The sequence below is a fragment of the Emydura macquarii genome, unplaced genomic scaffold (genome assembly GCF_026122565.2).
Source record: "Emydura macquarii macquarii isolate MOO-44397 ecotype Brisbane River unplaced genomic scaffold, CSIRO-AGI_Emac_v2 contig_71, whole genome shotgun sequence".
In the NCBI taxonomy this organism is placed as follows: domain Eukaryota; kingdom Metazoa; phylum Chordata; order Testudines; family Chelidae; genus Emydura; species Emydura macquarii.
This window is the reverse complement of record NW_027130208.1, coordinates 816,415-828,984: the sequence shown is the minus strand read 5'-3', so window position 1 is coordinate 828,984 and position 12,570 is coordinate 816,415. Positions and strand designations below refer to the sequence as shown.

Sequence of the window (12,570 nt, the reverse complement as noted above, 5' to 3'; positions counted from 1 at the left end):
TTTACTTGCCAACCTGCCATCATCTGGACACTGCTCATAGTACCTTTGCAGGTTCTAATTTCATTGAATTGGGGTTGAACACTCAGTGTTTTGTGCAGGCATTCTCTTCCTTTACCCTCAACCTTCAATGACATTGGTCTCAGACACATCATTTCTAGGGTGGGGAGCTCCACTGGGGGCCCTCCAAACTTAGGCCCTGTGGTCCTGAATGCTTTTGATGTCAGTTGGCTGCGTGTGTGTTCTCCCATTGTGTATGCTGTCCCACCTCTGCGCAGATAACCGAGACACCAAACCACGATTGGATTATTCAATAAGACCAGAGATCCATTTCAGTAATGAAGGCACCAGACCAGATTTATTGCCAATTGAGCCCGGTAAAAAAAGCGCCCTATATGTGCTACAAGTACACTTAATTCATCTGTGACAATGGACCAGCTTAGTAAACGGCGGGACTTTCTATTTCTCACTCCAGTCAGACAAAGACATTCCCTTTGAGACCCTTTTATATACACTGATACAAACAAGTTGCATATTGCCCCTCTAACGTGCATAGTTGCCACCTTCTAATGTGGTAAAATACCATCCTTTACTTTGTACCAAATGATTCAATCAAAACATCTTTATCATATTATCATTTTGAGGGGTTAGTAAGCCTTCATTATCTTTGGGGTATTGGGATGTTTTTGTACCTTTCTGGAATGTGCTTGCGTAAGTGCTCTGTACCTAGTGCTTTTTTAGGAATGTGTGTTTGCCAGTTTCTGTGAACCTACCGGCAGGCTCACAGCCTGACTCCTGCTAACTTTGCTTTCTAACGACTGGGCTTGACTGCTATGTTAGTTCAGGCCTTAGGCCTCATACCTGGCCTGTATACTAGGCTTTATGTTGTAGGCTCTCACTTTCTACTACATCTCTTATTCTTCCTTTCAACGTCAGAGAGCTCAGGGTGATTCACCTTGCCTGTCAGGCTTTCCTGCCTCATATCAGGAGGAGAAACATTTTTGTTCTTACAGACAACACTGCAGCCATGTTTTACTTCAACAGGCAGGTAGGAGCTCACTCATCCCTCCATTGTCAGGAAGCAGTTCACCTGTGGGAATTTTGCATAGTCCATTCAATCAACTATAAGGCCTCTTAATTCCAGGGGTTCAGAACAAGCTAGAAGACCACCTGAGCAGGACATTGTCAAGTCACTACAAGTGGTTTTTTTACCCAGATGTAGCCAGATGTATTTTCCAGCAGTGGGGGACTTCCCAAATAGGTCTATTTGCAAACAAGTCCAACAGAAAATTCCATCAGTTTTGGTCCCTGCAAGGCCACAATCCAGGCTCCATCACAGATGTCTTCCTGCTACCCTGGACAGAAAAGGTTTACTATACTTTCCCCCCAATTCCATTCCTACACAGTGTGCTACCACAGATCAAGCAGGATAATGCCCAGGCATAGGCGATGCTTGAGTCTTCTGTTTGGGGAAGCTCACATGTGAACACTGGAAGTGCTCTAGAAGTGGGAAGGGCCACCAGCACCTGGATTGTGGCTCCACCCCTGCTCAGCCACTTCCTCCTGAGGCCCTGCTTTCACTTTGCCTATTCCTGTCCCCTCCCCCAAAGTCCTGCCCACCCTCCCACTGCTCGCTCCTCTCCACCTCTTCCCCTAAGGCCCATCCCACTCACTGCTCGCTCCTGTGCTCCCTTCCCAGAACAGGGGGGCCATGGCCCCGTCACTTTTTCCTGCCTTAGGCGAGCAATGTGCGGGAAAGGGGTGGAGAGGATCAAGTGTGGGTGGAGGGAGACCTTGGGAGAAGAGGTAGAGCAGGGGTGGGAAGAGGCAGAGTAAGGGTGGGGCCTTGGGAGAAGAGGCAGAGCAGGGGTGGGAAGAGGCAGAGTAAGGGTGGGGCCTTGGGAGAAGAGGCAGAGCAGGGGTGGGGTGAGGCCATGGTCCTGGTGCCAGTGGCCCACCCACCAACTTCTATGGAGCTTCGCTTCCGACACTCCAAATGTGGCAGTGGGCTGGCGTGCCTTTGGAGGAATGACCCACACCAAATTTGTGGCATTTCTCCCCTGCATTTCTGCCCATGTGCCCAGATTATATTAATAGTCAGAGTGTGGCCCTGCCAACCCTGGTTCTCCATTCAGTAGCAACTCCAATTTCACTGCTGTTGCACCTGGATTTGATTTTCTAAAACCACAGTCTGCTGCTTCACCTGAACCTGCAGTCCCTTCATTTAATGGCCTGCAAGCTCCATGGCTAAATCCCAGGGAGGAGGCTTGCTCGGAGCAAGTTTGCCAGGTCTTACTAAGTAGCAGAAAACCCTGCACCTGGGCTGCCCACCTGTCAAAATGGAGGCAGTTCTCTATCTGGTTTGTCAAATTGGAGTCTCGCCGATGCAGTTGTCCATTCAACATATACTAGACTATCTGTTGCACCTGAAACAACAATGCTTAGCAGTTTCCTTCATCAAGCTTCACCTGGCAGCAATATCAGCTTTCCACCCTTGCCTGGATAACTGTTTTTTATAATGATATGACAGTCAGATTCCTTAAGGGCCGGGAAAGGTTGTACCCTCAAATAAGGGAACTCATTCCCCCTTGGTCTTGTTGAAACTTATGGAAGAACCATTTGAGCCTTTAGCAGCATGCTCATTGTTAACCACTTTCTGAGAAAGGTGTAGTTTTCTAATAGCTATCACTTCTGCCAGAAGGGTCACTGAGTTGTGTGCTCTAACATCTGAATCACCATATACAGTCTTCTTTAAAGATAAGAGATACTTAGCCTTCATCTGAGTTTTCTCTCTAAAGAAAAATGTCAAGTTTTCACGTTAACCAATCAATTTTCTTACCAGTATTTTACCCAAAACCACACAAGAATAAGGACAAGCAGCAGCTGCACATATTAGACATTAGACAAGCACTGGCATTCTACAAAAATGGGACCAAACCGTTTCTGTGGTCCACCTACCTGTTCATGGCTATAGTGGACAGAGTGAAAAGTCTTCCTGTCTCCTCTCAAACAATTTCATCTTGGATAATGTCCTGTATCCTCATTTGTTATGAGCTGGCAGGCGTTCCTCCGCCAGACAAGCTGACTGTTTACCCCACAAGATTGCCAGCAACCTCAACAGTGTTCCTCATGCAGGTCCCTATCTGGGACATTTGTAAAGCAGCAACCTGGTCATCAGTGTACTTTTGCCTCCCATTATGCCATTACCCAATACTCAAGAGATGATGTCAAATGTAGTCAAACTGTACTATGGTCTGTGTGTCCATGAATTCCAATCCCGTTGCCGTTATTACTGCTTGGGAGTCACCAAGAGTGAAATGCACATGTGCAATCACTCGAAGAAAAAACAGTTACTAACCATTTGTAACCATTGTTCTTTGAGATGTATTGCACATGTCTATTCCATGACCTGCCTTCCTAGCCTTCTACGTTGGAGTTTTCCAGAAAGAAGGAACTGAGGGGGCTTGGGGTTGGCTGGGCCCTTTATTCCAGTGCAGCCAACAGCAGAGGGTGCTTAGGCTGCCCTGATGGGTATCACTGAAGGAAAAAGTTCTGGTGATTGTGCATGGGGCATGCGCACACCAAGTTTGGAATGGACATGTGCAACACATCTTGAAGAACAGCAGTTACAAAAGGTAAGCAACCGTTGGGTCTAGCACAATGGGGCCCCGTGCTTGATCACGCACTACCACAACACAAATAGTAAAATAATATGTACAGAACTCAGGAAAATGTTAGTTGCTGGTGAAACAGAAATGCTTTTTGATGTAATAGGAAGAATATATTTTTTATTATTACTAGCTGAAAGAAGCTGTGGGCAGGATGCAACGTCTTCTGCCTAGTGGTTAGAACCCAAGGTGCAGCTTCACCTTACGGGTGCAATTCTCAGTGGCAGCCTTGTCTAGTGTGTTCAGTTCACGGGCAGCAGCTGCGCCTAATGGGTACAGTTCTCAGTGGCAACAATGCCTGGTGTGTCCAGTTCATGGGCAGCAGCTAGTTCCTGGTGGGGTAGAGGACCCAGGACTCTCCCACTCCACTGGGTTCTGACCCAGGACCCTGGGAGGCCAGTTTGGCTTTGCTCACTCTGCGGTGCTTTGCGTCAGTCTCAAGTCAGCTGCCCATGGTCACTTCCCCTTCCTGCTGCATCCCAGCCAGCTGCCGACCGTCCTTGGGGAGCACTGCCTTCTGGGCTTCCTAGCCTGGTTAAATTCTCTGGTGCCACAGGTCCCCCATTCCCTGGCTTGGTGCAGGATCTGGCCACATCTCCCCTGGACCTGCCAGAGCACATTCTTCTCCCTGGCCTATCAGTCCTTACTGAGCTGTAAGGCTGCCTTTTAAGCCCCACTACCAACCTGCGCATGCTCAGCGTGAGCGGAGGAGTGAGGCCTTCTGAGTCCAGAGTTGATCCTTGGCCCCCTCTTGTCCAGTGCGGGGTTTATACACCCTGTCACAAAAGCGCATGACTGAGCAGTTAAGAATGTGTAATTTATGTTAGATTCTCTGTTAATGAAGTAGGTATTTTATATGTTCTTTTTGTTTCAATTACTAAAATAATGTGAAATTATTCCAAGTATGAATGCATTTAGACCATACATTTAAACTAAAATATCAATTACTACTTCCGTGGACAATGCCGTGTTTCTATTCATTAGGTTTCATGAAAGAGAGATGGATTCATGAGATGTCCAGTGTTTTTCTGATTTACTTCCACAGATTGAAAATAGTTCCAGAGGGGTAGCCGTGTTAGTCTGTATACAGCAAAAACAACGAGAGTTCTGTGGCACTTTAAAGACTAACAAATTTAATATTTGCAGGCATAAGCTTTCGAGAGACTTCAGCTCTCTTCTTCAACAGAACTATTCAAGAAGAAGAGAGCTGAAGTCTCTCGAAAGCTTATGCCTGCAAATATTAAATTTGTTAGTCTTTAAAGTGCCACAGAACTCTCGTTGTTTTTACAGATTGAAAATGTATTTTTCCCATTGCTGTTCATTATATTATGGCAGACACGTCATTGATTTTCAGAGAGAGCAAGCCTGTATATTCTAGATATTTTTTGCATGCTTTTATAATCGAGTACCATCTGCAATGGCATTATTCACACTAAAATAGCACTTATACCACTAGTACACACCAAAGGATCAAAATAAAGACACTTGTCATTAGAAGTAAGAGAAGAGTAATTGTGCCAGTTTTGTGATCCAAGGCAATAATTCAATTCTAGACCTTTTCTGACCCCTCTGCAGTTTGCAAAAGGTCTCCCTCCATTGATTGCAGTAGCTTTTCATCTAACATGGAAAAGGAAATTCTCTCTTCAAGATGAAAGAGGGCAATTTGGTGTGATTTACATTGTTCAAATTAAAATTTAGGGGAAAGCTGATTCCATGTTGCTCAGCACAGTATTTGGAAAGTTAGTAGGATGAGAGGCAGGTCTTTGCTGCTTAAATATTAAACATTAAAATTTTTGTCCTCAAACCCATATTGAAGCGTATTAAAACTGTTTTACTGTGTGATGCTGAAATATTGTGGTAGTGATGTTACTTGCCAACAAAATGTTGTAATTTAGTAGGAAACTCAGCAACAGCTATTTAAGTTAAATAATTTACAGCATATCTCACTGTGGGAACTTTAACTCTTTCTCTGTTTTTCCTTTCCTGAACTTGCTATGCTTTCAACATCATTTCAAGCCTCTACTGTCCAGAGGTACAGCATATGTTTTTTTCCTTGGACATATCTGGTGTGTTTGGCAACAGCAACCAATTCAAGGCACTACATGGAGGAAAATGAGGGAAGCTTTCTTTTTAAAAAGTGCAATCTAAGTAAAATTTCACCTGGTTTAAATCTAATAGGAATACAGCCAGCCTTCATTCCCTTCTGCTGGAAGTTGATGTAGCTACCCCATCTGAACCAAGAATCTCATGAAGTTCTTAATCTGTCTGTCCAGACCAACCTGTCACATCCAATCACTGTGGTCTCCAGGTGCTAAGATTGCCTCACGGTCTGCAGAGAACTTGGTGCATGAATGTTTTTTCTAATTAATGTTCTGAATATTTTTGTACCTTAAATATTGTCATTTTTAATTATTCACACAACAGAGCGAGACCAATATTTTTACCAAGTACCAGACAAAACCGCAGTTATTTGGTGGAGATGAAAAGGAACAAGGTTCACTTAATTTTGGTGTTGGAAAGCTCAAGAATGTCTTGGAGCAGTTTGAAGTGAATAAGAAAAAAATAAAGGACAAACATGACAGGTATGCAAGAATCCATTGCAAATTGTGATTATGAAGGCAGCTGGCATTCTCATAGCAAAAACAATCAGTAACATGACCAAGATGCATTTTCCTGCAAGAAAGGTGTCGTTTCTGTTTGTAGATATACTCTGATTGGAAGAAGTCACAGGCTGAGAGAGTGTTATACTTACAATATAGATTTCTACAACACTTCAGTCAATAAACCATAAGGAACTGTAAAGATTTTACCTGAATTTACATTTATCTTTCTTTATCTTATGATTGGATTCTATTCTGGGCAGATTCCCCATGAAAACCCATATTTATCTAAATTAAAAGGATCGTGTTGTGAGTGATCAAAGGGCTCACTACATCAGCATTTACATTTAGAATAAAGGATATTGCTAGGGAAATTTATGTGGAACTGAAGAGGAATGTAATTACGTATTTTAAAATCTACACCTATATCATTCACTTTATTTGTATGCAGATTATTATAGCTGTATTCTCTGTTGATAGACCACCTTCATTCCTAATAAACCCTTTGTCATAACTAAGGATTAGCATGTACCTGAGAATCCTATCATATTTTGTTGAGCAAGATAACAGTTTCAGTCTCAGATATGCAAGACGACAAATTCTCCCATGGCTGAGAAATAATTCCTAACTCTGTGTATTTTATTCAAAAAATAAGAAAGTATGAAAAATTGAGTCATAGGTGAACTACAGGTTTTGGAAAGCCTTTAATCAAATCACTTTGATTGTGATTGATTTTGTGTGTCACTGCCTTTCTTCTGATATATTTTTTAAGATCTCTGATAATACAACATTTGAAATTCGAGTACCTCTTAAGTGAGAATAAGAATTGTATATATGTGAATGAAGGGTTGTACAAATATTTAATTTTAAATATATAGGCAAAGTTCTGAATTCTGTTTTTTGTTTGTTCTGTGAATCAGTTTTGTTTTTTCATAAGTTCCAAGGAAAATATTCTTTAAAAGATGCCATTTGTACAGAATTATTACTCTTGGGTCACACCGTCCCAGTGCAAGACACCCTTGGCTCAAAGTTTTTTTGATCCTCTGAGACAGTGGTAGCGGTGGATAATCCATGAGCCTTCCCTTTATTGCTCTGTTGCACAGTACTAGCTGCCACTACATCAGCCTCCAGAGCTTTCTATCCAGTTCCTTCTTGACTATAGTCAGCCAATGAATTGAATTACAGGTATGTAATTGTCTCTCCCAGGGAAGAGAATATGTTCTGATAAGTACAGTATCTGTCCAAGTGTTTTTAAAGAAGTGTTGTAATTTGTAAGTGAAATGATCCCGTAATAGACCTGCAGCCTTATTTAAATTCAGGAACTTTGCAAAATCAGGGCTGTGGTAAGATTGTCAATTCATGGTTTTCAAGTCATTCTAAGATGTCTATGGTACTAAAAAGTGTCCTGAAGCCCAGCCTTCCCTCAGTCAGTGTAACTATCCTCCTGGAGTGTATTGTATGCGATCAGATCTTCAGCCTCTCTCACTGGAGTAGAAGTTAGCTATCTAAAGGAACCAATTTTGGAATAATGTTTTCATCACATTTCTAGATCACTTTTGCTAGAAAGAGAAATAACTAGGCAAACAAAAAGAGGAAGGCCTACAAAGATTCTACCTAATCCATTTTAGGTTTTAATATAGCTCTATCACCCTAGTATCTAAGTTGAACTCCTTGCTGGAACTCTCAGTGGTGGGGTTTTTATGTCCCCAACTGGACTTCAGCAAGTGATGTAGAGTTGTGTATATTTGCAAGAGGAAAGCTCACTGCAAGAATTAGACAATTTTTATAGCAATCGTCATCACCATTGTAAAGTTAAATATTATAATTTATCAATTGGTTTCCCCACCAGTTTGACTATTGACTCCTCTTTTCCCTAACAATAGAAATATTTCAGTGCACCTACCTACGGATAGCTTGTTAGACTATGCCTCCCCACCCCTTTTGGATGTTGCAGTTTGGGTCCCTAGATAATCAGTCCAAAATGATCTGAACCCTCAGAAAGAGAGACAGTTTAGCTCTTTGCTTAGAAACAATCTTTACATTTTGGCCTTGATGGGTTAATCATGAAAAGAATATGATTCTGATTGGCTAGCACACATCAAAGAGGTATATTAATTTACAGAAAACACATTCAGCCATTCAGGTGAAAGGCCTTTGTTACCCTCTGTTACAGTTCTTCCTGATACTGGTCTTGTCTACACTGAAGATTTTCTGAAATTTTTCTACAATTGCTTTAGCACTGGTGCTGCTTTAGTGTAAACCATCTGCTGGCATTTCACCATCATCTTGTGTAGTCCTGTTCTGAGCAGACAATATATTGGTAAAAATGCTAATGACCAGTCTACACTAGTGTTCCCACCATTGCTAGCACCACTGGAGTTGTACCAGCACTAAAGCAAGAATGGGAGGATTTTTAAATAATCTTTGTCATAAACAAGGCCACAGAGGCTTTTCTAATGAAAGTAAGGTGATTTTAAGGGGTGATGGACAAAGTTTCTTATTCTGCATTATGCCTTGCAATGTTTGGTGACTCATGATCACCCAACCTTACTCATCTCTAATTGCTTCAGTAACTTGCATACCTATTTTATGCTTACTGTGTTTCCATTTTAGTGAAGTTTTAAGCACCTTTATTTCCAATGTCAAAGAAAGCATTCAAGGGGTAAGTAAATCCAAATTCCAAGTTGTAGCCTTTATCTAAAATTGAATTGATGGTTCTGCATTAAACTGTAGTGTCCCTAGGGAATGAGCTTAGCTCTGGTCAATAGGGTGGAGTTATCTTTTACAATTCTCTTAGATAGGGAGACTCTTAGGAGCATACAAAGAATGAATACAGTGACCACAAACATAGTTACAAATAAAAAATCTTGTTTGTATTTTATAAATTATAAGTTGCATGCACATACCCATCTAAACAACCTGAGAGAATCCAGCAATACCCATATTCATTCTCACATACTCAAAGATGATATAAAGTCTGGCGGATCTCTCAACATGTGGTCATGATAGAGGGGTGGTTCCTGCTGAGGTCTTCCCTTGGAGTCTTTGCACCCTCTCCATTCTGGGGAACCTCTTGTTGTTCTGACCACCCCAAACACCTTATGCATATGCATGAGGGTTCCAATCTCCTTTTAACTATCTGTACTTCCACACCCTATACATTTTGGTGTGCTATGCTTTTCAGAGATTATCTTAGTTTCCCTTTTTCCTATTAACAAATGCTGTCCCTGAGTCATTTAGCCCAAATAATGAGATTAGAAATAATGCAGTGCATTAATTTTCTTATTTTTAGTTTAATACAATATTTGCCTTATAGAATTACAATATATTAAACTATAAATGAATACTCTTTTTTATAGCATTCCATTCAGTTTTCACAATTTATTACAAATACTCTAATGCAAGTGTATTGATGACAGACAATGAATTTTCTCATTTCTCTTGGTTTTTGCAGTTGCATACATTCTTGGACAAGTTTGAAGAAACTCTGGATTCAAGAAATAAATCCATTTTGGATGGCTTGGAAGCCATTTCTAAGACCTGTAAGCACTTGATATATTTCTGTTAACAGTCCATTATATCAGCCCACAAAGCTTGCCACTACATTGAAAACTTCACTTGCCCAGCACTTAAATGTTTTCAGTGACTCCAGCTACCCATGCTATAGGTGTGATCTGTCGGAGTCTTTGCCTCACTCACTGTACCTCTTGTATAGAAATGGTTTTTGTGGCCTCTTGTTCTGGTAGTCATAGAGTAATGCAAAGCAGCAAAAGATGCTGCATCTGTTGTACCTAAGGTTTTAGAAAGATTTGAATTATTTATTTACATAACATGGTGTGCACATTCCATACACAAAGGAAAAATATAGTCCTCATCCCAAATGCAAAAAACAGATCATGGGAAAAGGACATGTCATACAAACAAAATGATCAGAGTGAAGATTGGCAGGCACATGTCATCTTAGTTCCTTGCTTGTTTGTTTGTTTGTTTGTTTAACATACAAACTCTCAGATGCCCCATCTCTTGTTGATGATTAACTCTTGACTCAACCCTCTACAGAACCATAATTTTTTTAATATATCGTCATGAACTGGGTAAAGCATTGTTAGGGGTTGAGTTAAAACATTGTTCAGACTGATGTGTGAAAAAGCTCTTCATTTAAGATAGCTGTAAGTGACAGTTAAGGGGCCACACCTTAAACAGAGCTCAATAGAGTCTGCCCAGAAACTAGCATCAGGAGGGCAGAGGGTTCCACTGGATATTGTGTCTGGGTAGGAGTGTGTAAGGGAAGAGAGAACACTCAGGCCTGCTCTACACTAGAGACTTTTGTTGACCAAAGTCAGCTTTTTGTGCCCAAAGAGTGGTGGTGTACACACTGCAATCCCCCACCCCTGCTGACCCTACTCCCCTGATTTTGCAACAAAATAAAACCACCTCAACAAGAGGTAGAGCTTTTTGTGCCAAACTTTTAGCGACAAAGCATCAATGTAGACACCGTGCTTGGTTATGTAACAGTAAATGGCCTCCAGGAAGTGTCCCACAATGCCCATCCTGCCCTGCCCTGCAGCCATCCGATCTTCCCCATTAAAGTCCCAGGAATTCCACTTCCTGCTTGGTCGGTGCGGAAAGCACACATTGCATCTTCCCAGCTGACCATGGCAACTCCATGTATCAAATTCTCTGCCGCATGGAGCACACCGGAGCTTCTGGATCTGATTGGCATTTGGGGAGAGGAGGCTGTGCAGTCTCAGCTTCACTCCAGCTGAAGGAACTTCGATACATATGGTCAAATTTCTTCTTTAATGGCAGAGAAGTGCTATGAATGGGACATGCTGCGTGCTGTGCAAAAATTAGGGAGGTGTGGCAGATGTACCAAAAGGCTAAAGGAGTCAATCCGTCACTCTGGTGCAGAGCCAATGACCTGCTGCTTCTATAAGGAGCTGGAAGCCATTCTCCAGATTCAACCCTGACGAAAAAGTCATAGATGAAGAGGTTGAGTTGGAGAACAATGCAGAGTGGGAACCAAGTTGTTTGCTCACATGGGAAGCCAGGACCTCTTCTCGACCCAGGAGGGTTTGAGCCAGCCCCAGTCCTCCAGCTCTGGCATGCAGGATGCAGGAGAGGGGAGCTCGGGTAAATAATTTTTTTGTGCTGATGCTGCTTGGTTACATGAGGTACAGCTGTCCTTTGTTTTGTTGCATTATACAGCTGGTTGAAGAGATAGAAATGCACAAGAGTAGATGTTTGCATGTGCTTCCCATTCCCCTGTTCAGCTAGGCAGTGCAGCGGAAAAGTGTGTTAATGCACACTGTGATTTTATGGGAATTCTCCAGAGAGATGTCTAGGGAACTTTCCTGGAGGTACTTGCCAATCCTCCACTGGAGATTCTTCAGCAGAGCTGCTTTGTTTCTTCCCCCATTGTAGGAAGCTTTCCTGTACCAATCAGCAGTCACTTGTGCAGGGACCAAAGCGGCACACAGGTGAGCAGCATAGGGAGCCGGTTTGAAGCTGCTCACATGGAGGAGATGCAACCTAGCATCCCTGCTTACTCTCTGGAGTGAGATATCAGCTTCTATGGCCCCTTCCTGTGGGAAAATGGTGGCACAATTAGAAATTTTGTCCCTGTCTACCTGCATCAATACCTCAAACAACCACTCAGAACTGTTTCCCCAGCTTGAGTGTGCCTCGGATTCCTGTTCCAATTGGGAGCTCAGGATATACTGCATGACCAGCCGTGATGTGTTCAGAACACTGATAACAACATGGAGAGCAGTGCAGGATACATCCTTTCAGATGACGGGCACTCAGAAAACTGGGGCCATTGAAAAATGCCCTGAAACGAAGTTGGAAACCATGGAATGACGGAACGGAAATCACTGCATCCTAGAATGTTGAGCCTGGACCCATGATGCACTGTGATCTCCACCTGTTGGAGGCCCAGTGTAATTTGAGTTGTTTGACCACAGTTTTACAGGCCTAGCATAGCTTTAGTTGCTTGCTTGGCTATTCTGACGTTTGTAGCATAACATTTTTTGGTTGGCAAAAATAAAAAAAACTACTAAGTAACCTTGCAGATATTTTAGTTTTTGCATACCATGGCACATAACAAAACAAAATAAACAACATGTATGCTTGTAGCTGAACATAAATAACGGTAAGAAAAACAAGAAGTTATTTTTAAACATTTGGGGGTACACTTTTTCATTGCCAAAGGGCATATTTTTACACCGCCCCTCCTATCACCAAATGTTGTTTGTAATAAAAAAAAAAGTCAAAAATAAAAACCCAATATAAATAATTAGCAT

At 42.1% G+C, this 12,570-nt stretch overlaps 1 protein-coding gene across 1 annotated transcript in view; it reads left to right on the top strand.

The window, feature by feature from the left end:
* IHO1 (interactor of HORMAD1 1) overlaps positions 1-12,315 on the top strand; it is a 28,790-nt gene extending 16,475 nt beyond the window's left edge. The window contains exons 4-7 of the mRNA XM_067540011.1: positions 6,090-6,247; positions 8,879-8,927; positions 9,720-9,807; positions 11,939-12,315. Of these exons, the coding sequence (XP_067396112.1) occupies positions 6,090-6,247; positions 8,879-8,927; positions 9,720-9,807; positions 11,939-11,943 (300 nt within the window). The 3' untranslated portion in view covers positions 11,944-12,315. The remainder of the gene's footprint in view (positions 1-6,089; positions 6,248-8,878; positions 8,928-9,719; positions 9,808-11,938) is intronic.
* The last annotated feature ends 255 nt before the right edge of the window (positions 12,316-12,570 follow it).